Source organism: Urocampus carinirostris, chromosome 1, assembly GCF_059441175.1.
Source record: "Urocampus carinirostris isolate Australia breed hairy pipefish chromosome 1, RoL_Ucar_1.0, whole genome shotgun sequence".
Taxonomy (NCBI): Eukaryota; Metazoa; Chordata; class Actinopteri; order Syngnathiformes; family Syngnathidae; genus Urocampus; species Urocampus carinirostris.
Genome location: NC_142349.1, coordinates 55,818,582 through 55,845,448, shown reverse-complemented (window position 1 = coordinate 55,845,448; position 26,867 = coordinate 55,818,582). Strand labels below are relative to the sequence as shown.

The window sequence follows — 26,867 nt, the reverse complement described above, 5'->3', positions numbered from 1 at the left end:
GTAATAAAATTTGAGGAGTCATTTTAATATATAGAATCAAATTAAAATACAAAATACATGCTCTTATTTAGTCTTAATGTATGAATATTCTAAATATTACATTCGAATATAATTATAATAAGGAATACAGTTTTATACATGGCTTTACGGAACGAACATTTCTCCTTTTATTTAGGTAAACAATACATTAAATTAATTATTAAAATTATGATTATATCAAAAACTAATTTTCTAAATACAACTATAAATAATATAATCTGTTCAATAATTATCACTGTGCAATTTAAGGATTACCGTAATTTTAATTTAAAATTATTTTAGAATAGATGCATATAAAGTCTGAAAAGAAGAAATGTGTTTTTATTTAAGAGAAAATGAATGTAACCAAATATATCGGTATGTTCTTATTCTTTTGTTATTAAAGTCCTTATTACTCATTTTAAATAAAAGTTATCATTTTAAGGATCATAAAATATTCAGTGTTTCTAGGTGGTAAATTTGTCTGTTTTTTATAGTTCCTATTTGTCATAATATTATCAATTAAAACTTGGTGTACTTATTTTTGAATTGAAAAAAAGAGTATTTCTGAATAGATCTGTATACAATCTTACATATTAGTGTAAGAAGCTCAAAAATATTTACATGTGTTTAATTTGTCCGTTTTTTATAGGTTCATATTTATCATAAGATTATTAATTAAAATGTAATGCATTTATAATTGAATGGAATGAATTATTAATGTGACAGTTTTATTAAGTGATTTAATTTAGAAAATGACTAAACATTTTCATTTATGATTATCCTTAATGGGGTTATTTCTTTTATGATTTTCTTTAAGAATAAATCAGAAAGGAAGACATTTAAATATTTTTATATGTGCGAAATATTTTCCAAATATTTCACTTTCCAGGATGCAGCATTACGTCCGTGACCTCCCCTACAGCGTCCTCCCTGAATGTGAAATGGAGCGACAGTATCGGAGCTACGGTTTATTTACTGGACCTTCGCGTGGTCAACTCAACCACCATTGCACCTTTGGTGGTGATGTCCCACTCGCCCAGTACGCAACGGCTGGTCCAGGGCTTACGACCTGGCCACACTTACCTGGTCACACTCAAGGGCTTGGACGTCTCTTACGTTGTTGTCTGCACCAACACTTACCAAAGCACCACAGGTGAATACCGTTGCACCAGACCAGCAATACAGAGGTAACTCTTCTTACGAGCTTAATTGGTCCAGGATCGTGTTTGTAGCTCTTGTAACAAGTGTATTAATGCAAGGATTACCAATCAATTCTGAATATTTAATGTGGGCCATGCAAAAAATAAAGGTAGCGTTTCCCAGTGGTAAATTATAGTGTATATATGTATTCTGAAAGGTTTGGTTTTGCTCATCAACAAGTATCAAGCTTTTGGGAATTATTTCAGTATGATAAATAAGATGGCTGGAGTGGCTTTGATCAGATTTTTGGGTAAGTGTGAAGCACATTGTAAAGCGCTTTGGGAGGTCTTCAGTGACTTGAAAAGCACTATAGAAATGCAGATCATTTACCATTTATCATTTACTTCCTGCGACTGAAAATGTAAGAAATATATTACTGTCGTTTTTAAACAACACCTATATGGGGAGAGAATTGTCTCAAAAACAAATATACTCGCAATTTATCCAAGGTCGTAATATTATAGGGCTTGATAAATGCACATGCAGTATTAAAACTCGCATATAAATCACAGATATACTTGTGGGTCTGCAACACACATGATTCAAACCAGATTCTTTCTTTTAATGGTACTAGAGAAATTGGAAAGTTGGCTAGAAAATCCTTATAGAAAAAGGTGAACGAACTTTGTCTCTGTCATGAGTAGCAGACCACAACGTCATTGTAGTTTGCTAATATAAATAAATGAATGGCCTTTATTGTCATTATACACGTGTAAATTTTTTTTAGAAAAAATGTATTCCTTTTTATATTTGGTCACAGTATTCTATATAGTCTTCGAGTAAATAGTTGCCATATTTTTATCACTTAATAAGGGAGGATTTGCAACCATTAATAATGGAAGCAATCAGCTAAGGTTGACAGGTATGGGATCGAGAGATTGTTCCTGTACTTCCTGTACACTTCAAATTAAAATTGTTGTAACTTTAAATGAACAGACACACCCCAAACATTTACCTCACATTTTTAAAATGTTTGCCCATATTAATTTGCATGTAAGAACTGGACGAGCTGATGGGAGACCGCCTGGGAATACCAGGTTCTGTAAATGTGTAATTTGGTGCACTGTCTTTATGACCGTTAGAGTCGGTGAAAATGAATTTTCCCTAAGGGGACCAAATACATTTAATTAGAATAGATTATGCAGCCCTCAGGTAGGTTTTAGATCAAGGCATGGTGTAATAATAGTCTGTAGTGTGCAATAATCTGTGGTCTGTGCAGCCCTTTGAGACTCCTTGTGATTAAGGGCGTCACAAATAAATAAACATGACATGCTGACGGTAAGAAGTCACGTACACTTAGCGTTCTCTAGTGGTAGCCTTTGGGACTGATCGAGAACTGCATTTGCCCACATATAACAAAAAAGATTTTTGTTGCAAATAAAACTTGTCTTGCGTTTAGAGGTGCTCGTATCAAGAGTTACTGCTGTATTTTGAAGGCATTTCATGTAAATAACCTTTGATAACTTTCCTGCAGTGCCAGCGACGTCTCAGATCACATATTCCATTGCACTTACAAGTTCTTCCATAAAACTCGAGTGGTCAAGTGTGTTTGGGGCCGACAGCTACACCTTGTGTGCAGAGGAGTTGCTCAGTACTCCTGTAATTAAGTACAACCAGACCTTCACGACTTTGGCTGCCACAATGGACGGCTTGGAACCGTCAACCACCTACAACTGTTTCGTTTACGCCTCCAACATCGCTGGAAGGGGCACCAGTAGTAACATCAGGACGCTCACCACCCGTGAGTCTTCACATGATTTTATCTCCTTCACTACAAGCAACGGATATCCATTTGTGTTTTTCTTCAAAAGTGGTACAGCCGCCAACAGGCGTGACACTGGTCTCGACCGGGAGGAGCACGGCTCATGTGACGTGGGACCCGGTTGAGAAAATTCTGCTTTATCAAGTGACAGTCAGCGACAACGACAATCCCAGCAACACGCCCGTTATCCTGAGCACGTCGACCACAAGCACGGACATTACTGATCTGGAACCTTGCTCCAGTTACACCGTGGGGGTGTCATCGGTCAATATGTTTCTCATACCGGGGGAAGCATTCAACGTCACTCACACAACATCTAGTGAGTATCCGATTTTAGTTAACAGGAGTCAGGACTGAAAGTATGTGATCAAACAATACATATTCAATAGTGACTAGGGTTGCCCTAAAAAGAACATTTGAGGCCAAAACCGAAAACGTGAAACTCTTGGCTGAAAACCGAAAACAGAACTGCAAGGGCCACTAAGGGTGGTGTAGAAGCACAATTCTGAATCACATATTAGTACAGTGGTTCATTTCAAGAGGGGTTTGACACACAGGGAGTCAAGTATTGGGGTGACAGTCTCTAGAACACCAGAGGCAGTAATCGTGGTCCAAGAGGCAGTCGAGGAGTCGGTCATCCAGCAGGTAGTGATGGGCAACATTTGGGGCCAAAACCGAAAACGTGAAACTCTAGGCTGAAAACCCAAAACAAAACTGTAAGGGCCACTCAGGGTGGTGTAGAAGCACAATGCAGAATCACAGATTAGTACAGTTTAGTTTATTTCAGGAAAGATTTGGCACACAAGGAGTCACGTATTGGGATAACAGTATCTGGAACACCAGAGGCAGCAATCGTGGTCCAAGAGCCATAAGAGGAGTCGGTCAACCAGCAGGTAGTGATGTGCAAAACGAAATGCGGCTTTAAAGCTTGTGATGGGTAAGAGTTGGCGTGACAAATAAAGCGTGTTTCGTGACGTACCATCATGTGACTAGGAAAATGATGCCTCGTTTTTAGCCGAGTTCAGGTAGAGAAAGGGCTTGAATCCGGTGAAAATGCAAAAAGCGAGTAGGGATGTAAAATTACGGCTATTTATAGAAAAGCTCACTAAAAAGAGCCGACTCGGTCAGCTCCCAAACACATTTTTTAATGCATAACAATGTCCCCGGTTCGAGACCGGGTGGAAACATTTGTTGGCCTGGAGAGGGATGGACGCCACCAGGCTGTATAGCCATAGACACGCCACGGTGCCACTACTAAACTAGCTGTTAAAGGATACAACCACCCACCCATCACTTATTTCACACTGAAAGGTTTGGTTGTAGGGAAGCACCTAATGAAAATTTGGGGCTGAAAATAAGAACTGAAAATGAAATTATGAAGAAAAAAAATCTTAGCTCTTGTAACAAGTGTAACACAAAAAAATCAAAAATCAAAAAATAAAAATAATCAAAAATCATAAAATATAATACTGAAATTGGGGTCAGCTTATATACACATAAGACAAAATGAACACAAGGGGTCATAAGATAGGCATAGCCACCCAATGGCCCACGGCCATGCTGTGTCTTGATGCCCCCCTTGCCTGGTCATTTCTTCCTGTTCAGACAATATTCGTCATCTGGATCGTGTTTGACAGGGACCACATCTCATTTTATTGTGATTTGTCGCGCTTTATTGACTTTCTTCCAATAATAATGGGTTTCAAGAAAGTTAGGGTAAGGACATTTGGAAAACGGTGACAACAACTATCAAGTCAAAGGAGCAAATACTTGCGAAATACAAAAATGGTGCAAGAGTGTCTTTGATCAAAGCGCTGCTTAAAGGTACAGTAATTGGTTTGGATTCTTCTGGGGGGGGGGGTTTATCTTCATTACCGCTGTTTTAGTCTTTCATATCTACACCTTCAAATAATTGTCTTTGTCCAGGTACACGTTTTATTCATATTTTGGGTACTTATTTCTTTTAGCATCTAGCTATTTTAAAGCTGTTTTAGAGAGTCGACTTGTGTGCGAGTAAATACAGTATTTTTTACAATTTAAAGGTAAAATATAAAATGATAGATTACCTACCTGCATATTACAAGATGTTTATTTAAAATGTTTTAATGAATAAAGTATCATAAAACAACTTGACAAAGAAAGTAAAACTGTTGTGGGATATAAAATACAAAAAACACTAGTGAGTTTACTTTAAGTAGAGTGGCTGGTTATAATGTAAAATAAATAGCTTGTACATGTACGTTCTTCACTGTTCAACATTGGGCTTCGACTACCAGATTGTAACATTTTTCCCCATACAAAAATAATAGCATTTATTCTTATTGAATGTGAAAAAAAGATGAACTTAACAATGTCCCTTATTTGAATATGTAGACAATAAAAAATTAAACATAATAAAGATAAAAATACAAAACAATTTAGAAACATTTACTGTACCTTAGAGCAGCGTTTCGATAGCACATACTCTAACACCATTCTGGTATTTTGCAATCATTTCCTTCTTCAATTTGATTGTTTTACTCACCTCATTGTTTTCCTTCTGTCCTTCTGATCACTAAAACAAAGACAGAAAAAAAGCCATGGACTACTTTGGGACCAATTATCTTCGCCAAACAAGGCAATAAAGCACAAAAAATCACTCTCAATTCTAAATTTTGCAACCCGACTGGAGTAACCAAAATGGCAGCTAATCTCACTTGGCAACGTGTTCATTTGGCTGTGTTCGAATTTCCATTTTTTGTTCAAAACCGAAGAAAAGATCTTTGGGTCTAACAACATTTTCTTTAAATGTAGAGTCATCTGCCTACAGATGAACCTCTGTTCTTATTTTTTGGTTATCAGAGAGGTAGTCAACTTCTGAGCCTCTGTTTCTCCAAGAGGATCCAGATGACCTAGAAGGAACTAATGGCCCTCAATGGGCCCTGGATTGCCTCAAGGTCCAGTTGGAAGTAGCGGAGACTAGCACTGAAAAACTGAGACAGAGATGTCAGATCTTTAAACTTAACAGTTCTTAACGGTAACGGTTCTCGAATAACCGAGGCATTCAATTCTTTATCTGCTTTTAGCCATAAATCCAGTGACATCCATCACAGTGGACTACAGCTGCTCCGGTGGTTTGGTGACTGTAAGTTGGGATTTGGTATTTGGTGCCAACTTGTACCGGGCCACGGCGGTCGATGGCACTGGCGCCTCACTCAACTGCACGTCAGGCTCCGACAGCTGCCAGATCACCCTGCTAAAGTGCGGCGAGAAATACAGCGTACAGGTGACGGCCATCTCAGACGACTGCGAGAGCATGGCCAACACCTCCACCTTGTTTGAGACAGGTGAGTGATGGGCTTCTTATTTTACCTTCACACACGTTAAGCCAAAGCTTGACGTCATTGTCCGATAGTTCATCCCTTGGGATACTGCTTCCCTTTCCTCCTATTGTGTCTTTACTGGTTTCTCACAGTCACACCCTCTTATTAGTTCCCTCAGAGTGGATACCTAACACCATCAATTTTAGGTTCTTTATGTGCTATTGACACGAATAGGTTATCGTAAAGGTCAGTTATATCAGTCGAAGGAATTGCTTGAGGAAGTCGTCTAATGTCTTGTCAAAACTTCCCCTTTGTTAGCAGCAGATACTGATCATCATCATCCATTTTCAGTGCCCTGTGCCCCAGCTCACACCGTGACCAGCCACGACTGCTCCAGCAACGTGATCGTGTTCAGTTGGGAGGAGACCAACAACACATTTTATTACGTGGCCACGGCCGAGGACAATAACGGCCAAGTGACCGAGTGCCGCACGCAAGACAGTGCCTGCTTCTTCACCAACACGGGCTGTGGACAGTTCTACACGTACAGCGTGTACGCTGTCAGCTCTGGGTGCAACAGTGAAATAAGCCAACCTGAGTTTGTCCGGACTTGTGAGTGTAACGTCTTATTACTATCAATCAAAGATACCGTAGACATCCTTGATACAACAAAAATCGGTTCTGAGGTGGGAATCCTCATTTAAAATTGGCGAATGGCGGTGATAAAAAAAAAAAACTGGTAATGCATAGCTAATGCGTTCTGAACCCCTGATACAACAGGTAAAAACATTAAAATAACAAAATATTATATATTAAGTCCGATTTATTTGTAATATACATGTACGGTATATGATTAAATGTCATGATAAATAAATATACTTGTAAAGGAAAAATGTAATTCAATTTACATTTAGTGTGATGTGACTTGAGCTGGTTGAGTATCCATATCTACCATGTTAGTCTGGTGTGGCACAGGTTTTCGCTCAACAGTGCCATCTAGGGTTCAAATATAACACACTAGGGCTTTATAAGACGCAACTCTAGATATGTACAAACACCGCAAAGTCGGACTTTTCGCGCATGCAAGATAAGTTGTTGTTGATGGGGAAAATGCCGTAAAGAGGGGCTGAAAAAACATCTTATTCCACACCGTAAAGTAAAAACGTTCTAAGGCAATGTCAGCATATCCCGGTATACTATGTATTTCTATGCTGTATTTGTGTATTAACTGACCTGACTAACTCGTTCCTCTCTTCTAGCTCCTTGCGCCCCAACAAATGTCAGGACATCCGCAGAATGTCACTCAGATTCCCTGATCACGACGTGGGACTCGGCGGCAGGAGCTCTGTCCTACACGATCGAAGCGGAGGGCAATACGGGAGAAACCTACAACTGCACCTCATCGTCCAACAGCTGCGCAGTGACCGGCGTGCCTTGCGGGGAACATCTCACCGTTTGGATTGTCGCCTCCAATGACAACTGCTCCACCAACAAGGTTCTGGGGGAGGTGGCTGAGACTAGTAAGTCCCGAGAAGAAGTTGTTCAGTATACTTTGATTTAAACAGAAGGTGAGGTCTAACTTCTTGAATAAAATATTTAATCAGAGACAAGAGACATCAATTCAAAATCATGTGGAGAGTGTAATCGGCGGAAAAGTTCTGGCTCAGACGATCAACACCCCTTCTTTTATTAAAAGGAATTCAGATACAAAGTTTAGGGGGAGTGGGGTAAAAAGGCACTTTCCTAAATGCCAGTACGGGGGTATGAAAAGAGCACATCCCAGAAAGTCCAACACTCGTCATTAATTACAGGAAGCAATTACAGGCCAAAGATGGGTCACATCTTTTTAAGTTGAAAGAAGGTCAATACTTCTATTAACTTTAGGATCTTGCTTTAATATTTTTTTTGGTGGCAAATGAATAATGAATGTACAAAAATCCCAAGCAATTTCTTGAATTAATTTGACTTGAGATGGGTGGTCAACCGTCTTCAAGTCCAGTAACCTTTGAATTCAAGTGTGTCAGCGCCTTGCTCACAATCAGGGTTGGGTAGGGTTTCTTTAACTGGATTACTTTCAATTACTTTTGGATTACTCCAATACCAAATATGCTAATAAAAGACAAAATAAACTAAATATGAATACAATTACCAGCTCAGTAGCCTAGATGGTAGTGTGCCCGCTTTGAGACTGGGAGGTCGCTGGTTCGCGCCTCGGCCGACTCATACCTAATTGGTAAAATGGCAGCGCCCTCTGTTGGCTGCGGCTGCATCGGCTCGCTACAACGGGTCAGGTGTATCGACATTTCGTTCTGTGTACATTGTTACAAAGAATGACAATACAAAGGAAATTATTATTATTATTATTAATTATGACTCACAACACGTGGTAAGCTTTCTCTCCTGGCTTTGATCTCTTTGATCTCCGGCAAAACTAACATAAAATGCGACAGAAACAAAAGGAAAATAAATCCAAACAGCTTGCCAACATCATTTTTGCCGTTCTATGTATTCCGTTACTCCCTAAGCCTGCACAAAATTTAGTAATTTTATTCATATTTAGTTTCTTTTGTCTTTTATTAGCATATTTGGTGTAATTCAAGTAATTGAAAGTAATCCAGTTAAAGTAACCCTACCCAACCCTGCTCACAATTGAGGCGGATCAATGCAGCATCTGTCGTCAATAGGACTCTGTATCTGTATCAGTCTGTCGTGGTGAGGAAAGAACCAAAAGGCCAAGCTCTTGAATTACTAGATGTTCCACATCCCCACCCTCAACTAGGGGCATGAGTTGTAAATTGTGCTCTAAAGGATTCTGTAAACAAGCGGCCCATTTAGTATTTCCCTGCAAGATGTCAAGGCTCTTCCTAAGAAATAGGTTGATAAGCTCGGTCATTCGGGAAGGACTCAGAGTAAAGGTGCTGTCCATCCGCCTTAATACTAGCCAATTGAGGTTGCTCTAAATCTGGGCCTCCCTAGAGAGGTATTCCGGACATGTCCAACCAGAAGGAGGCCCCAAGGACAACCCAGGACATGCTGGAGACACTTTGTCTCTAGGTTAGCCTAGGAACGCTTTGGGATTCTGTTACATAACCCTGACGAAGAGCTGCCCCCACAACCAGACCCCAAATAGACAGAAGAAAATAAACAGATGAAAGAAAACGTGGATAACTGTGAATTTCCATACAGTTAAATTTAAGTCAATAATTGTTTCTGTTTCTCCAGTTCCTTGCACCCCCACAATTGAATCAGCCTCAGCCAACTGCAGCCAAAACTCAGCAACTATCACCTGGGCGACAAGCATCGGAGCCATATTTTACATGGCGCTGGTGGAAGATTCAGACGGGAATTTGTTTCACTGTATCTCAACTGCCAGTGATTGCTTGGTGACAGCCTTGACCTGCGGACAAAATTACACAGCCCATGTTATCGGTGCTAATCTTAAATGTAACAGCAGTGACAGTGACCGGATCACATTTGCCACTGGTAAAGATAATTTACTGAACCGTACCGAATGTGACAAACATATTTACAAGTTTGTTGTCTTCTCCTTAGCACCGTGTCCTCCTCACACCATTGAAGCTTTCCGAGACTGTGATGCCAACCACGCTCTTATCGTCTGGCAGAACCACCAATCCACAAGCCACTACACAGCGACCATGGAAGATCAGAGCGGTGCCCTACTAAGCTGCACTAGTGACACTGTGAACAACTGCAAAATCCCTGATCTGCCCTGTGGGATGAGCTACAACGTTACGGTTACAAACAGTGATGGAATCTGCTCTTCTACCTCCACGGCTATTAGCATGGACTCCGGTACTACTGCGGTGACATATTGAGCACTGTGTCCAAAAAACCCGAAGTCATATGTGATGTCGTCTTTTGCTAGTACCATGTGGCCCGACAAATGCTCAGGCAATCATTAATTGCCAATCCGGCGAGACGATTTCAACCTGGAGCATCCCTGTGCCCGCGGACAGCTACGTGGTCACCATTTCCAATGGAGTGGGCCAACTTCTTTACTGCAACTCAACTGAGACTCAATGCACCAGCGGAGACTTGGCTTGTGGCAGCACTTATTCAGTGACTGTTGTGGCCATCACCGGGTCGTGTTATAGTATGCCCAGCACAGAATTCTTCGTGCAAACATGTAAGTGTTTATTGGTGCAGTTTAAAATGTCCAGCACACCGTGGATGACTAATTAGCATGTTAGTTCAGAGGGTTATATTCAGACTACAGGCCTCCCTGTGTGGAGTTTTAATGTTCTCACTATCCATGGGCATTTCCGTTGGGCATGGTGGGTTGATTCGCAACTCCAAATTGTACCTAGGTACAAAAGTGGTTGGCTGTCTTTGTGTATCCTGGGAATGACTAGCAAACCAGTCCAGGGTGTCCCCTCCCCATTGCCAAATTCTATTGGGATGGGTTTCCGCTTCACTGCAACCCTCGTGAAGGGAAGCAATTGCAAAATGAATGAAAAAGGATGAAAACTATTGTTTTAAAATTATTATACTAAATAAAGACTCGACATGGCTTGCAGTTGACCAAAAAAAATCCCAGAGATTATTCTCTTTCATTACGTAATTCTTATAGAATCGACATTAGGAACAACAATCTCGTGCATGCGGCACAACATTTGAGCAGTGTGATTATGCAGTTCTTATTTGTTTGTTTATTTCGTTCCTTGGGTCTTTTATATAACACATCATTTTCAGATATGTCCTATAGAGTGCATGCAGTAGACAGTGATCCAACACGACATACCCTCTTTTGATGATTTAGAATCATTTTGATAGTCTTTCTCAGGTGTCCCTATCCAATCACCCAAGTTGTTCCAGGCCAGTTGAATGATCCAACATCCTTACCAGATATTTCCTGTAGAGTTCATGCAGAATTGACTCTGTTCCTCTACAATATTATAAAATCATAAATATAGGGCTAGGTTCACACTGCAGAGCTTAATGCTCAATTCAGATTTTTGGGTAAAATCCAATGTTTTTGTGAAGTCGTTCACATTTACAACTAAATGCGACTTGTGTCTAATCGCCTGTTTGAACTCCACAAGTGTCCCGCATGCGCAGAAGAGGACATGTAACATCACATGCAATGTGCTCAGTGCATGCGGAGGTACTCATGGATGGTAACACTGGAGCGTTGTCCCCCAAATATCAATCAAGTCCAAACCCACTTTTTCCTCTAGTGCACAGGTGTCAAACAGGCGGCCCTCTCTTTCTCTCTCTGTGTCTTTTTAACTTCTTTTGCTCTAACTTCCTTTTTTCCTTTTCTCTTTTCTCTTTTTCTCTTCCTACCCTTCGCGCTTTCTTTTTTCTTTTCTCTCCTTCTGTCTTACTATTTCTATTTGGATTTCTTTCTTCCTCTCTTCTTTCTTTCACCCTCTCTCACGAAATCTCTTTTTATCTCTTTTTTTTCTCACGCTCTCTCCCTCTCTTTCTTTCTTTGTCCCGCCATCTCTCCTTTTCCCTCACTCTTTCTCTTATTTCTTTATTTCTCTTTTTTTTTCTCTTTAATCTACTAGTCCGGCCTCCGACAGAATGTTTGTTCTATTGCGTGGCCCCTGAGTTAAAATGAGTTTGATACCCCTGCTCTAGTGAATGCTCTCTTTGTTTTCGTCCACAATGGTTGTTGATTTTTTCCTCCTGCAACTTTGAATTGAGTATTAATTATTTAATATTAAAAAATATAAGCAGCATCATCAAAACAACTTCAATAATTTCAAACAGTGTTTGGAAGAATAAAAAAACTTTTAATTGTAAAAAAATAATTAAAAATAGTAACACTTAAAAGATACCAAAAATTCCAAAATAAAAAGTATACAAAATCTGGTGAAAAATTAAAAGAAACTAATAAATACAAAAAATGGAAACATAGTTTGAAAAATTAAAAACAAGTCTTAAATAAAACATTACAAACATTGTTTTTTAAAATGGAGTCCTAATGCAATGTGTATTGTACAATGTGATACTCAAAATTTCGGAACAAAAAAGTTTTCCCCCAGTGATATAGGATCCAGTAACAGCATTGTTACAAAAATACCGATGCCAAACATTGCCGAGGTTCAGTTCATCTCTGAAGAGTGGGATGACGCTGTGCGCAAAAAAACAACGGCAAGCAGATAATAAAGTTGCTGCATCTGAGTCAAATCAGAGGGCTTATCTTGGTACTGGTAACCATGGATACCAGTATTATCTGTTTCATGTGGGGGAGCAAACCTCTACCCCAAAAAACAGCCTGGATAGGGATGTTAACCGCCATGCTGTACTTGCCCAAGACACACCACAGGTGTAGTGCCAGGCGGAAAAGGGATATGTGAGCTATGAACCTAAAATTTGTCTTTCTCAAGTGTCTTGTCATATTCCCAGAGTTTTCCTCCACAATATTCCCCCCGTTGATGATTTACAATAATCAGTTTTTCTCAAGCTTTCCAATCACCCAAGATGCCCCAGGCCTTTTATGTAATACAATATCCTTTCAATATGTGTCCTGCAACGTTCATGCGGAGTTGATCTGTTCCTTCACAATAATACATGTGATTTATCCCTGAGGTTGCCGTTCAAACGTTTTTCGTCTCACAATGTTTTTTCCCGCCATCAGGGCCTTGTCCCCCAACATCGGTCACGGCTTCGAACGCCTGCGCACCGAATCCTGTTCTCGTTTCTTGGGTGTCAAGTGACAGCGCCGACTCTTACACCGCAATGGCAGTGAGTGGCACCGGCCATTCATCTGTATGCCACACCAACACCACACTGTGCGAATTTTATGGTCTTATGTGTGGGGAAGTTTACAACATCACTGTGGCGGGGGTGGACAAAAACTGCACAGGTGTCCAAGGAGATGCCGTGCTGCTGTACACAGGTGACCATCACGCTCTCCCTTCCTTGGTATTCAAAGCGACGGCAGTCAACGAGTTTTCCTTTCAGAGCCGTGTGTCCCGGTCGGCATATTGAGCCAGGTGGACTGCGTGTCCGGCATCTCACACGTGTTCTGGAACCCCGACCCGAACGCCCTGAGCTACACCGTGACCGCCACCAGCATGACGGAAACGGTCACCTGCGTTAGCCCAGACTCCAACTGTACACTCACAAGTCTGCTCTGTGACCACGCTTACGAGCTTTCAGTGACGGCCACCGACAACTTGTGTGTCAGCGGAGAAAGCGCCCCCATCTGGCAAGCACCAGGTGACAAGCAGTCGCTATTCAAATTGCTTGAACATAAACATATTTACTGAATTTTGTCATTTATTGAATTCAATTCTGAAATGTTTATCTTATTTTGGAAGCTCCATTTACATCCATTTGGACCTCATCATTACGCCTCTTGTTTTTTCTCAGTGCCGTGTGCACCAGTGGATGTCATCCCCACTTTGTCTTGTGGCACCAACGACTTAATGGTCAGCTGGAGTAATTCTTCTTGGCTGTTCAACTACACCGTCATGGCCACTCCCATTTCTGAAAACGTCACATCGGCCACCTGCCACACCAACACCACAGAGTGCAGCCTGAGTGGCCTTGAATGTGGGACCGCTTACAGTGTGTCGGTAAAAGGTTGCTATGGAGATTGTTATGGACCCTATAGCACCCCGCAGACCATTATGACAGGTATTCAGATACAAGATTTGTAGTGGGTAAAAAACATAGTCAACCCCCAATTGTGCGAGTGGACACATCCTTTAGTGTCAGACTTTAGTGTCAATGTCTCCCTAATTAAACAAGTACATGTCCCACTTATCTGAGCTTTGATAGAGAGCACTTAGATGATGCAGAAGAGGACTTAAATCCTTCTTAAACCAGTACAGTTCCGGGCCCCTCAGAAGTTTGCTAGTGAGCACTTGGATGAGCTCTGCGCTACTGGTAGATTAAATCGAAGTAGTTTTGTGTAAATGTCTCATGTTTGGAGCAGAAATAATACTAGATTGCATTCAAAGAACACCATACCTACTACGAAAGGATGGAAACATCATTCGTTGGGGCTGTTTTGAGGTCATGTAATGTAAGAGCATTTATGTTTTCCACCCAAAAATCTGTTCATGTGAAAGTCACAGCAAGGTGCCTTTAGAATACCAACTATCCACTATGGTCTTCTGTTGAGCACTTATCAAAACTCATAAGATTGCCAAATTTGGGAGTGTGTCACTACTCACATCTTTGCAAAGATATCTTTCTGGTAAAATAAAATGAATTTCCTGAAACTTATGCTCTTTCGACGGATTTCTTTGCCTCGTAAAATATAAAAAAATTATTATAGAGAATACATCGAAATGAATAAAATCATTTGCGTGTCGCAAGAATTTACTAAGGCTCTTCAGCTGCTATTTCATAGACATTGTATGTTGTTTGGCCTTAATTTTGCTAATTGCACTCACTTGAGTACTGAACCATTTTTTTTACTACTACTTTTGTCATACTGAATTAAAATTCGGTACCTCTTTCATTTTTTTAAGTGAGAAAACGTTGCACAATCAGTAGTTGACTAAATGCTTTCCCATTGTAGTAGTGAACAAGTCCCTAAAGTCGAATGAGTTCAGTCACTTTTCCTCCTTGTTTTTTCAGCACCATGTGCACCTCAGAACTTGGAGGCAACGACAGACTGTAGCGATAACTCCATTTGGACCTCTTGGACCGCTTCTAAGGGTGCTACCTCCTATACCGCGACTGTAACCGGACCTAACGGATTGGTTGAACCCTGTTCTACGCCAGACCTCACCTGTTCTTTTAGTACGCTACAGTGTTCAACCCAATACAGTATCATTGTGACGGCCCAGGACGACAACTGCAGTAGCACTCAAGCTCAGATGACAATAACCACCGGTACTTTTAAAAATTGAGAAACTTACTACGATCAATTTTCTTGAAAACAACCGTTATCCTCCTGGGACTTATTTCAGGTCCGTGTGACCCCAGCAATGTGAGCGCGGTCCTCCAGTGCAACTCTGACGGGGCAACGGTGTCCTGGCAGGCCAGTGCCGGGGCCATGGCGTATCACGTGTTGGCTCACGGCTGGGAACATCAAACATCCTGCTGGAACGCTTCTACTTCCTGTTTGTTGGACGGGTTGCAGTGCGGGGCAATGTACAACATAACCGTGCTGGCTGAGGGTCAAGAGTGTAACAGCACAGGAAGCAATAAAATCATGTTGACGACAGGTAGTGGAAACATAATTTCTAGTAAAAAATTGATGATCCCGGCTGACTTGTTTTCCCAAAATGCATAGAGTGGACACCTGGCAACCCCGTCTTACAACGTTTTCACTTGGTGGTGTGACAAAAGATGGCTTTTTCGGCCCCTCTCTTACGTTATTTTAACCACAATACGACATCAACAACAAATAACCAATGCTGCCTGGTGGACAATTTTTTTCCTACAGTAGACCCCCGGTCTATGGCGTTCATGCCTTATGATATTTTCACACTATAGTATGGAAGAAGAAGGGTTTTTTGCAACTCGTTATGGGATTTTTCTCACCATACAAATACTTTCGCATGCCTAAAAACCAACAGAATTATTTGCGATGCTTGTGCGTATGAAGAATTACGTCTCTAAGACGCCTTTCAGTTATTGGTCAAGGTCATTTAAAATGCTGGTCTGCTATTGTTGTGCGTCATGGCATCATGAAAATGCCGATCTTCTTTTGGCTGGACTAACTCCCAAAGTGCCTTTCAGTTCATTCAGTTCAGAATCTCATGTTTTTAGTTAACACTTTGCGAGTTGACGATACAATACTGTATTTTTTGTACTGTTAATAATAACTATGGATCCCAAGGCTTTCAGTGATGCTAAAGGGGGAAGCAAACATGATATGTTTTCATGGTTATCATTCCAGCATTTATTATGACTCGTACCAATTGCAAAGAGCCATCTTAGAGACACAGTCACAAACACTGAGAATTTGACATTCTATACATTTTTGGGCACGCAAAATCATTTTTGGATGTCGTATAGTGGGGAAAATGCCCTGAAGAGTGTGAGGTGTCTGAAGAGTGACCCCAAAAACATCTTATTTCACACTGTTATGAAAATGTCCTAAGGTGGAAGATACCGGGGGTATACAGTAAGACCTTCCGCTTCAACCACCTAGCTTCTAACAACTACAAACCTCTAGCCTTATTTGCAGCCGATGGCCTGAAACAAGGCAGCTATGGAACACACAAATATATGCTAAGTTGCTAACCCTCACTGAAAAATAAAACCTGAATTTTATCCATTCTCAGCTCCATGCTCACCATACGTTGAGGACAGCATCCAAATCTGTGGAACCGATGACGCCTCGGTGTCCTGGATGGCAATGGCTGATGCTACAGGCTACATTGTTAGCGCCATGGCAACTAGCGGTCACTCGGTCACCTGCACTACCACTAACACGGTGTGCACACTGGCAGATTTAGAATGTGGGGAAACCTACACTGCCACCATTGTGGCTCAGGGAAGCCAATGTGACAGTCCACCTGGAACAAGCGCTGACATCACCGCCGGTAGGTTCAAGTTTGTGTTTCCTTTGTGGAGCTGACACTGTGGTACTTCTTCCCACCGGCTAAATTCATTTCAGGATTGTCATTGTGGCTCAAATTGCTCTTGTGACGAGAACACTTTCCCAACATGAAATAATAATTAATTCCCATCCTCCCATATGCAAACAAGTGAACGCTAAATAGCTATAAAACATATTTTACTGTTCGCTGAAAACTCCTTCAAATAGTGATTTAAAAAAAATACAGTAAAAAGGTAAATGTAACGAGATTGACAAAATAAAATGCAATTTATTACTAGCCCAGTAACGAATGTGTGTGCGTGATGCGGATAAGGGGCGGGCGGGCGGATGCATGGGTCATGGAGATCGCATACCTGTCAATTCATGAGGTTCCCTCGTATTTTACATGTTTTAGATAACTTAAAATTGTGTATGCTGTGTATAAAAAAAATTAAACTGAGAATTAAAAAAAATAAATGAGACCTATCTCGTCCACAACGTCATTGAGGATTGCTAATATTGTCTTGATATAATACATAGTCTGTCTTGATGTGAGTAGGCGCCACCTTGTATTTGTAAAGTTTATTTTTGCTGAATAAGGAATATTCGCAATTATCAGTAAGGGTAAGGGTTAGCAATTGGCGGAAGTTGACAGGTATGAGATCGAGAGACTGATGATGTTAAGTATCCCTTACTGTACACTTATAAAGAAAGTTACCATAAGTTTATATGAACGTACATGCAAAACAAATTTGCATTTAGTAGTTTGCACGCACAAACTGGACGAGATGATGCTGGTGGTAAGCAGTCATAAACGTTCTCGAGCAGTCTCTGGTGTCCTTTAGGTTTCGCAGTCCTTTGGGACTTGTATACTGAAATTCCCGTGTTTAGAGGTGCTCATACAAAGAGGTACAACTGTATCCATCTTTGTTGTTTCTTTTTGGTTTGCAGTTCCCTGCCCCCCAGCTGACGTTACAAATCAGTACATGTGTGGCAACAACACTGCCGTGTTGAGTTGGAGTGACGTTGTTGGGCGTCTCAGCTTCCAAGCTGATATAGTCGGATATGGCTACCAGCAAAGCTGCAGGACCAATGGCACAAGTTGTGTAGTTCTTGATCTTCCATGTGGCCAGGATCTCAATGTTACTGTGCAAGCTGAGGGGGAACAATGCAGCAGTGACCCTAGTGTCTATCACTCACTACAAACAGGTAACACATTTGAACTAAGACCAAAGATACAAAAGGCTTGAGTGACAATGGTTTCAGTGTTGATCAAACTAAGAAGATTGAGTACTATCTTATCTGCTGAAGAAATATGGACCTCTTAAGAACATTCTTCCTAAGGGTGTGATTCGTTTTCCAAATTGGTTCTGAATTACAGTAGACCCCCAGGATACAACACTAATCTGTTCTAAGGTGAAGGTCGTAAAGTGAAATTGATGTATAGCAGGTGATTAGGTAATGGGTCCTGAATTCCCGGTTTCAATGGTTATCATAGTTTTTCTTCTACCTTTAGCATCACTGCAATTATTTGTACCCATAGCAGATAAATACAGTACAAAAAATACAGTATTATATTGTCGACTCACAAACTCTTTACGAAACAGTACAGTGAGGTGAATGCTGTAAAGAGGACAGCAAAAACGTCTTATTCCAAGTCGTTAAGTGAATACCTAGTGAGGCAGGGATGACTTATCCCTGGGGGTCTACTGTATTTCTAGATAGTTTATGACCAGAGGTGACCAGAAAGGAAGAGAACTGCTGTCTTTGTAACTGTCAAGGCAACAGAAAATGTACCTAGGAGCCAGGAAGGACAACACTGTTGAAATTATTCATAAAGATTTTTAGGAATTTTTTTGTCAAGAACTGCTAAGTCAACCTGATCAACTAAAGAAAGTAATTCCGCTTTCTGTGACTCATCATTTGCCCGTTTCACTATAGCCCCGTGCGCTCCAGTAAACGTGAGTGCCACACTGGTATGTTTGAATCACTCGGCTCTGGTATCCTGGGCGGGAAGCTACAATGCTGTGGAATACACGGTGACCTCCACCAGCCAGAATGGACACACGCTCCAATGTCATTCCAACACGACCAGTTGCCAACTCTCACACATCAACTGTGGAGAAACGTACAACATCACTGTAACACCGCACTCTGAGTCGTGTGCAGGAACACCGAGTGAAGTTTTCAGCTTCAGTGCAGGTGTGTGACTATTAGGTCTATAACTAACAACTATTTGAATAGTCGACGAGTAAAACCATTAGTCCATTAGTCGAATGATAGGATAATTATTTATTTTTTTCTTAAATGTTGTATGAAATTTATTCAAAAACGATAATATTTTATTATATATTATATTATATTATATACCAGAGCCATGTCCCCCTAGTGGGAGGTGGCTAGAGTCTTTCTCTGACTCTTTCTGGGAAATCGATACAGAGGAGGGGATTCCCAGCCCCCTCACCCAACCGAACTGAAGTGTTAGGAGTCATTAGGTGACCAAACCCCCCAATTCCAACCGCTAATGCCAAGCGCCAAGCAGGGAGGCAATGAGTACCAATGTTGTAAGCCTTAGGTATGACCCAGCCGAGGCTTGAACCAGCGACCTCCCAGTCTCAGGGCGGGCGCCCTACCCCAAGGCCACCGAGCAGGAAAACGATAATAAACACAAGAAAATGGGTGCGATGGAAAATACATCTTTTAATGAACATACTGCGGATTCATACAAACTTAAATAACAAATCAAAAGCCAATAAGGCTCAGTCAATAGAGACATAACTCCATAAATAAAAAAACCTCAGTCCATTTTAAGGGACATGCAAATAAATAGATAGATAGATAGATAGATAGATAGATAGATAGATAGATAGATAGATAGATAGATAGATAGATAGATAGATAGATAGATAGATAGATAGATAGATAGATAGATAGATAGATAGATAGATAGATAGATAGATAGATAGATAGATAGATAGATAGATAGATAGATAGATAGATAGATAGATAGATAGATAGATAGATAGATAGATAGATAGATAGATAGATAGATAGATAGATACTTTATTCATCCCCGAAGGGAAATTCACATTTCCAGCAGCATCCCTGAGCTGAGAACAATACAATAATAAAGCAAAAATAATACAATATACAAATACCCAATGTGACGTGCAAATGATACATTAAAATCAAATTTATCCCTGCAAACTGGTGCTTTTCAATTATTTCCTGTCACCAATATCACATGTGAGAAAAGACAACTCAATTCCATTGTTCTTATTCTACTTTTGCAGGCCTTTGCCCTCCTAGCGTAGTGACCATGTCACCCCCGTGTGATGACAACAACACGGTTTCTTGGTCAGGCGTAACTGGCGCCGAAATATACATAGCTATTGCCACGGCCGAAGACGGACACAAGCACAACTGCAGCTCCAACGTTTCCACCTGGTGCCACTTCACCGACCTCCACTGTGGCCAAAATTATACCGTCACCGTGGTGACCGTGGATCGGGGTTGCCAGAGCCAGCCGAGTGTTGCCGTGCAAGTGACGACGGGTGTGTCGAGTAACTTCTTGCATCCTTTCAAATAGCTGTACACTTGTGTGTGACTAACTTCCAGTTTATGTTATGCTAGCTTTGTGTCCGCCTGCTAACTTGCTGGGCGAGGTCGCCTGTGACACAAATGCGGTGACCATCTCATGGGACCCTAGTCCGGTCCCTGGGGTTTCTTACGTCTTGAAATACGAGAAGCTCTCCGGGACAGTTGCTCTGTCGTCGTTGACAACTTCAGAAACCTCACACACATTTGTTGACCTACAATGTGGACAACTATATGCGTTCTACATATCATTCCTGAATGGGGCTTGCCACAGCAGCTACAGCCCTTCGATGTATTTAAGCACAGGTATGGAACGTTAAAAGCAGGGGTCTCAAACTAAATAGCTATAATAACTAGCTATAATGCAAGTCAAAACAAATACAGTGACATGTTTTATAACCAGAGAGCAAAGTTACATTAAACTTGAGTCTTCCTCAACACATATATTTCACCTGTCTCACTCTTTCCCTCACTGTTTGGGCTCCCCCCCTGGCAGCAGTTAGAAAAAAATGAAATGAAATGATTAGCATTTATATAGCGCTTTCTTAAGTCAATGAAGACTTCCCAAAACGCTTTACAATAAATTGACTGCATCATTGCACAAGCCGCAGGGTTGAAAGCTTGTGACAAAAGTCACGGCTTATAAACCGGAATTTACGGTAGGTGATGAATCGAATCAGCTAATTTGTTGAAATTAGTCTGTGATTCGTAGTTGTGCTTACATGCCCTGAGACAAGAAGGAAAGTAGCTAACAAGACATGTTGCAGGGGAGATATACATTGATTTAAAAGCCTTTTCCCTGTGTCTCCTTCTTTTCTGCTTTCAACCAAAACTGCCATTTTAAGACCACATTTGCAATGAAATGGTCCTAATTTGGAGCCATGCCTAAATAGAGCATAAATGAAGCTCATCTAAATCAAACTTGCAGGTTTTGAACTATCATTAAACCTTCATATTGAGGCCATGGGCCAAAAATCATAGATCTGCAGGCCCCTTGTTTACGGCTACCCCAGGATCAATAATTGTCTCCTTTTCACCAAATGTTGTCCTTTCCATTCTCAGCTCCCTGCCAGCCAGCAAATTTCAACGCTCACGTAGACTGTGGTACGAACAAAGGCAACTTCTCCTGGGACGAGAGCAACGGGGCAGCTTTTTACACGGTGGAGGTGACTGGGGAGCACGGCCACGTGGCCTCCTGCAATTCCAACGACACTTCCTGCGCCGTCAAGCTTCACTGTGGACGCTCGTATTCGGCCTCTCTGGTGGCATCCACCGAGAGCTGCAACAGCACAAAACACGCTGACATATTATTTGATTCTGGTAAGGAGAGACTCAATGATTATTCTAAAGTCATTTTCAAAACCTCATTGACTGTATGCGGTTGGATAACAATGCCACTGTTTAGCTTTTAACTAGAGTTGACAGAAAATGGGTCTAGACCGGCTGCTGTTCACAGCTTCAAACAAATCTTTCGATATAATTCTTTTGATGTTCTTCATGAGGAACGTTATGTGTATGTATATAAAGATCATCAACTCATTGATTCAATCTCTTTCCCTTAGCTCCATGTCTCCCAGAGGATGTCGATGCTGTAATGGACTGTTCCACCAACGTGATGAATGTGAGTTGGTCACAGACCCCCGGTACGGACAACTACACAGCCTGGGCCATCAGCTTGGACGGACACAGGGCTTCTTGCAATACCACAGACAACAATTGCTCCATCCTTGATCTGTACTGCGGCCATGTCTATGAGGTGGCGGTCACCTCATCCTCTGTTGTGTGCGATATCATCGCTGGTTCAGACTACAAGGTTCAAGCCGGTGAGTTGCACTTAGCCGGAAGAAGAGAACATAAAAAAATGATCGGTTTTGTGTTTTTTCTTGTAGCTCCATGTAAACCGGAGAACGTCGCCGGAGCTCTTAACTGCAGCTCCAATATTGTAATGGTGACTTGGGATCAAGTTAGCTCACAGGCTCAGAACTTCACTGTTGAATCCACGACCACCCTGGGCATTGCTTCTACTTGTGAAACTGATGAGGGCCACTGCTCCTTCTTGGATCTTAGCTGCGGTCAACTTTACACTTTCTCGGTAACGGGTCACACTAACGTCTGCATGAGTGAGATGAGCGACCCCGTACAGATGCAAACTGGTACGGTCATTTGAGAATTATTCAATGTTATGCGACCGTGACTTCTGTACAAATTCAGTCCTCTTTTGTTCTCTAGCACCTTGCCCCCCTGGCGAGGTGTCCACATTGCTAAATTGTACCAGCCGCAACGCTCTGGTCAACTGGGATTCAGCTGCTGCTGCCTCCGCTTACATTGTTCTTGCAAGCTCCACCGACGGACACAACTCTTCCTGCAGTGACATTGGGACGTCATGTGAACTTGCCAACCTGGTTTGCGGAAAGAACTACTCGGTTGTGGTGGAATCAATGAGCACTGACTGTGCTGGTCCGACTACTACTCCAGTCCTGTTTGCTACTGGTAAGCTCAACAGAATAGAATAGTCTTTACTATCACGGATGAGAATGTTGAGTACATTGTTCACAACAAGATTAGACATGGCACTCCAGGATAAAATAAAAAAGAACCTGCGATTGATTCGTAATATTTACAAGTTAGTGCTTGTTGGCTGCCCTTTATGGTAAGTGCATCAGAACAACAGTGTAAAGAAAAAAAGTCCAATGACATTGCAACCCATCCGTTCATCTGCATCGCTTATCTTCAGTTGGGTCGCTGGGGTGCTTGAACCCAACCCAGCCATCTTCTGGTAATGGTTGCCAGCCAGTCACAGGGCACACAGAGAAAGACAACTCATTTACTGATTCACACCTAAGGACAATTTGCACTGGCCAATAAACCTGACATCCATGTTTTTGGAATGTGGGAGAAAACCTATGCAGGCACGGAGAGAACGTGCAAACTCCACACAGGGTAGCTGGAATTGAACCCTGGAGCTCTGCACCATGCGGCTGCACGCTAATCACCCAGCAGAATTTAGCAAAATACAACTGTAAAGAAATTAAATAATAATACAAATATCTCAATACATTGGTAAGATATTTTTTTCACAGTTTTGACTATTAAAATAATTATATTAATTTACTAATTATTATAATTGAGTAAGAAAAAGATTTTAATGAAAAACAATAATAATATTTCTTGTTTTACAAAAAATACAGTAAAAATAAAAATTAGAACAAGATAAATAATTTAAAAATGTAGAATTCCAGGTTTGATTAATCACACATTAAGGCTTCAGCAGTTTCAATCATTTCAGCCGCTTATCCTTTGATTTCAAAAGCGTGCATGCAAAACAAACAGGTAGAATAAGCCTTCGTTTATCACGTTTGATGGGCAGAAAAGACTACCGCACAATGCAAAAGTCTGCGATGTAGCCAACCTCCCATTTTTGCAGGAATTGTCAACTTTGGATAATGGATCGCTGCTGCACAGATGCTGTTCCTTTGAAGTAGAAGGAACGAAATAAAAGCGTGACACAAACTCGCTCTCTTGGCCCCCGCTCTCAGGAATAGTCCATTGAGGTTAATTGGTCGGTGCCAAAAGTGCAGTTCAGAGTGGCACGCCCTGGCGATCTGAACCCCAAAAAATTTGCTCTGCTTTCAGTAATAGCCAACCGGAGATAATGAATGGCAACCACAACCGTATATTTTATTTAAGGCATGCCAGAAAGGCACGCCTCCCGACAAAAGTGCCTTCTGCTGGTTCCTGCTTGCAGCAGTATCCGATCCAGGACAATGGACTGCGGTCGTACCAGTGCAGTTCGTATTAGGCGGAAATAACGGTAAAAATGATCCGCCAGGCCCAACAAAAGTGGCACAATGACAAGGATCAGCGGTCTGAACCGAAAATAAACACGCTTTTCCGGCTCCTGCATTCAGCAGTAATCGACGAGGTATAATGGATTCCGGCCAAAACTGCATTTTATTTTAGGTTGGCCAGAATAGCACATCTCCCTAAAAAGTGCCTTTGCTTGTCCTCGCTCGCATGGGATTGGGGATAATGGATTCCTGCCACACAAATGCAGTTCACTTTTAGGTAGACAAAACGGTGAAAAAGCTACCAGGCACGACAAAAATGCGCTCTGCCTGTCCCCACTCACAGCAATATTATATCAGCAATAATGGATCGCGCGGAGTACGAAGCGCGAAATAGGATATACAGTATTAATTTCTTCTGTTTTGTACTGTTTAGCAACCAGTTGAAACAGTTTTCCTTCTCTTTGCAGATCCTTGTGTTCCCACGATCATCTCCGTAGACTACAGCCCCAGTGACACAGAGGTGATGTGGACCACAGCTGACGGAGCCAGTTCTTACTCAGCGTGGGTCGGAAACAACGGAGGTAGTGTGGACTCGTGTAACAGCACGGGAACCAGCTGCCATTTTAGTGGCCTGCAGTGTGGTCAGATGTACCACGTCACCGTGACAGCACACAACCAGGCCTGTGAGAGTTTGCACTCCGAAACCTGGCCGTTTATGACAGGTGGGTCCAACACCTTCAGAACGTTGATAATCTGCTCACAGTTCTCATTCTTCCATCACACTGCTTTCCAGAACCTTGCCCGCCTACCAATATTTTGGTTGAGGTGCTGTGCAATAGTCTCACTGTAGCAATATCCTGGGACCAGAGCACCCTTGCTGTGGGTTACATCGCCAACATCTATGACCAATTCGGATACAGCAATTTGATGTGTGAGTCGGAAGCCGCAATCACCAACTGTTCAGTCTCAGGACTCACGTGCGGCACCCAATACAACGTGTGGGTCGTGGCCTTGGGGGAGGCGCACAACAGCTCAGATAGCGCAATGGTCATGTTCTACTCAGGTACAGCCATGCAAAATTGTTTATGTACCACCAAAAAACAGTAGACCCCTGGGATATGACATTATCCATTCTGAGGTGGGGATTGCAAAGTAAAACTGTCTTACAGAGAGGGATATAAAGCAATGCTAATGAGTAGCTAATGCTGATCCGCCCCACCCCCACCCCATGTAAAAAAATTAAAATTACTAAACAGTAAATGTTAAGTGTTACTTATGTATAACATTATATGATTAAATAAGATGCTAAATACATTATTGTTAAGGGAAAATAAAATTATATTTACCTTTGGTGTGACATGATTTGAGCTGGTGCAGTGGAGCGGTGAATGGATGCAGTGGGAAAAGGAATCAGTGAATTCAAATTAAAATTGATTTTTAAACTTTAGCTTGCAAAGATTATCATGCCATTTGAAGTGTTTGTTGCATTAATTGTCTCCTTATTTTAATAAGACTACTGATCGTCGATCGGTTACAGCCTTGCAACTTTGTAGTATTTCTTGATAATCGCAAATTCTGTTTCCATGGTTAACATGTTTTTATTTCTACCTTAAACATCACTGCAAGGCTTGAACCCATAGCTAATAAATACAGTACAACTAATACAGGATTGTATCGCTTACTGCAAGTCTCTACTGGGCACATTAGATTGTGAACTGAATGACAAGAGAGATAAGGATTGTGGGATGTATTTCAGCATATAGCATAGCAGCTTTTCGTCATACACGAACACCGCAAATAATTTTTAGTTTTAAGGCATATGAAATAATTTGTTGTTGATATCGTGTGGCGTAATAAGAGACTGAATAAACAATCTATCCCATGAGCATTTCAGATGACGTTGACCAATGGCTGACGGACGTATAAGGTATATCACAAGCACAGGCATGCGCACAAACACTTTAAAGAATTTCATGTTTTTGGGCACAAAAATAATTCGTTGTTTATGCCTTATGGTGCAAAACATTCTGTAAAGAAAATAAGAATAAACATCATATTCCACAATATAAAGTGGATTAGTTGTAACTGAGAGACGTCCTGTCCCAGAGCTCTACTGTACTACCCCAAAAAAATAAAAATTAAAAACAAATAATTTCAGAATACATGAGATCAACACATCCTCATGTTCTTAAATCTACAGAGCCTTGCCCACCAGGAAGCGTTGAGGCAGTTGTGGACTGCGAGCTGAAATCTGCCTTCGTCACTTGGCTCCCCGGCATAGGAGCTGAGTCTTACATGGCTGAGCTATCAGCTTCGATGGGTCACACGGCAACATGTGCCACCAACCAGACCGACTGTATCCCTACATCTCTCCAGTGCGGAGAGGACTACATTGTCACGGTGACAAGTCTGGGAGACACCTGCAACATCTCATCTGCGATGCCTGGAATCCTCAGCACAGGTACTGTGTCCCAGGATGTCGTCATAGCCAAAACAGCTTCATATAGAACTCATATACAGTGCCATGAAAAAGTATTTGGCCCCTTCCTGAATTCTGTGTTTTTATCACTCACAAAGGTTTTGATCATCAAACCCATTTCTAAATAACACAGACAAAACCCAGGAAAACGCAGATTGCAGTGTTGAAATGTGAATTTATCAAGGCACAAAAAAATTATAGGCCTATGTGGCCCTATGTGAAAAAGTAATTGCCCCTG

General features: G+C 41.5%; 1 protein-coding gene across 1 annotated transcript in view; it reads left to right on the top strand.

The window, feature by feature from the left end:
- The first annotated feature begins 374 nt into the window (after positions 1 to 374).
- The window catches only part of fndc7b (fibronectin type III domain containing 7b), a 56,317-nt gene continuing 29,824 nt past the window's right edge, over positions 375 to 26,867 (top strand). Inside the window, exons 1-27 of the mRNA XM_088323877.1 lie at positions 375 to 396; positions 911 to 1,174; positions 2,696 to 2,962; positions 3,033 to 3,302; positions 6,049 to 6,309; positions 6,637 to 6,897; positions 7,545 to 7,805; positions 9,508 to 9,768; positions 9,838 to 10,098; positions 10,172 to 10,432; positions 12,896 to 13,156; positions 13,222 to 13,479; positions 13,633 to 13,899; positions 14,851 to 15,108; positions 15,186 to 15,443; positions 16,509 to 16,769; positions 17,717 to 17,974; positions 18,707 to 18,967; positions 20,059 to 20,319; positions 20,399 to 20,668; positions 21,425 to 21,682; positions 21,925 to 22,185; positions 22,252 to 22,515; positions 22,592 to 22,852; positions 24,618 to 24,872; positions 24,944 to 25,213; positions 26,351 to 26,611. Of these exons, the coding sequence (XP_088180003.1) occupies positions 375 to 396; positions 911 to 1,174; positions 2,696 to 2,962; positions 3,033 to 3,302; positions 6,049 to 6,309; positions 6,637 to 6,897; positions 7,545 to 7,805; positions 9,508 to 9,768; positions 9,838 to 10,098; positions 10,172 to 10,432; positions 12,896 to 13,156; positions 13,222 to 13,479; positions 13,633 to 13,899; positions 14,851 to 15,108; positions 15,186 to 15,443; positions 16,509 to 16,769; positions 17,717 to 17,974; positions 18,707 to 18,967; positions 20,059 to 20,319; positions 20,399 to 20,668; positions 21,425 to 21,682; positions 21,925 to 22,185; positions 22,252 to 22,515; positions 22,592 to 22,852; positions 24,618 to 24,872; positions 24,944 to 25,213; positions 26,351 to 26,611 (6,832 nt within the window). The remainder of the gene's footprint in view (positions 397 to 910; positions 1,175 to 2,695; positions 2,963 to 3,032; positions 3,303 to 6,048; positions 6,310 to 6,636; positions 6,898 to 7,544; positions 7,806 to 9,507; positions 9,769 to 9,837; positions 10,099 to 10,171; positions 10,433 to 12,895; positions 13,157 to 13,221; positions 13,480 to 13,632; positions 13,900 to 14,850; positions 15,109 to 15,185; positions 15,444 to 16,508; positions 16,770 to 17,716; positions 17,975 to 18,706; positions 18,968 to 20,058; positions 20,320 to 20,398; positions 20,669 to 21,424; positions 21,683 to 21,924; positions 22,186 to 22,251; positions 22,516 to 22,591; positions 22,853 to 24,617; positions 24,873 to 24,943; positions 25,214 to 26,350; positions 26,612 to 26,867) is intronic.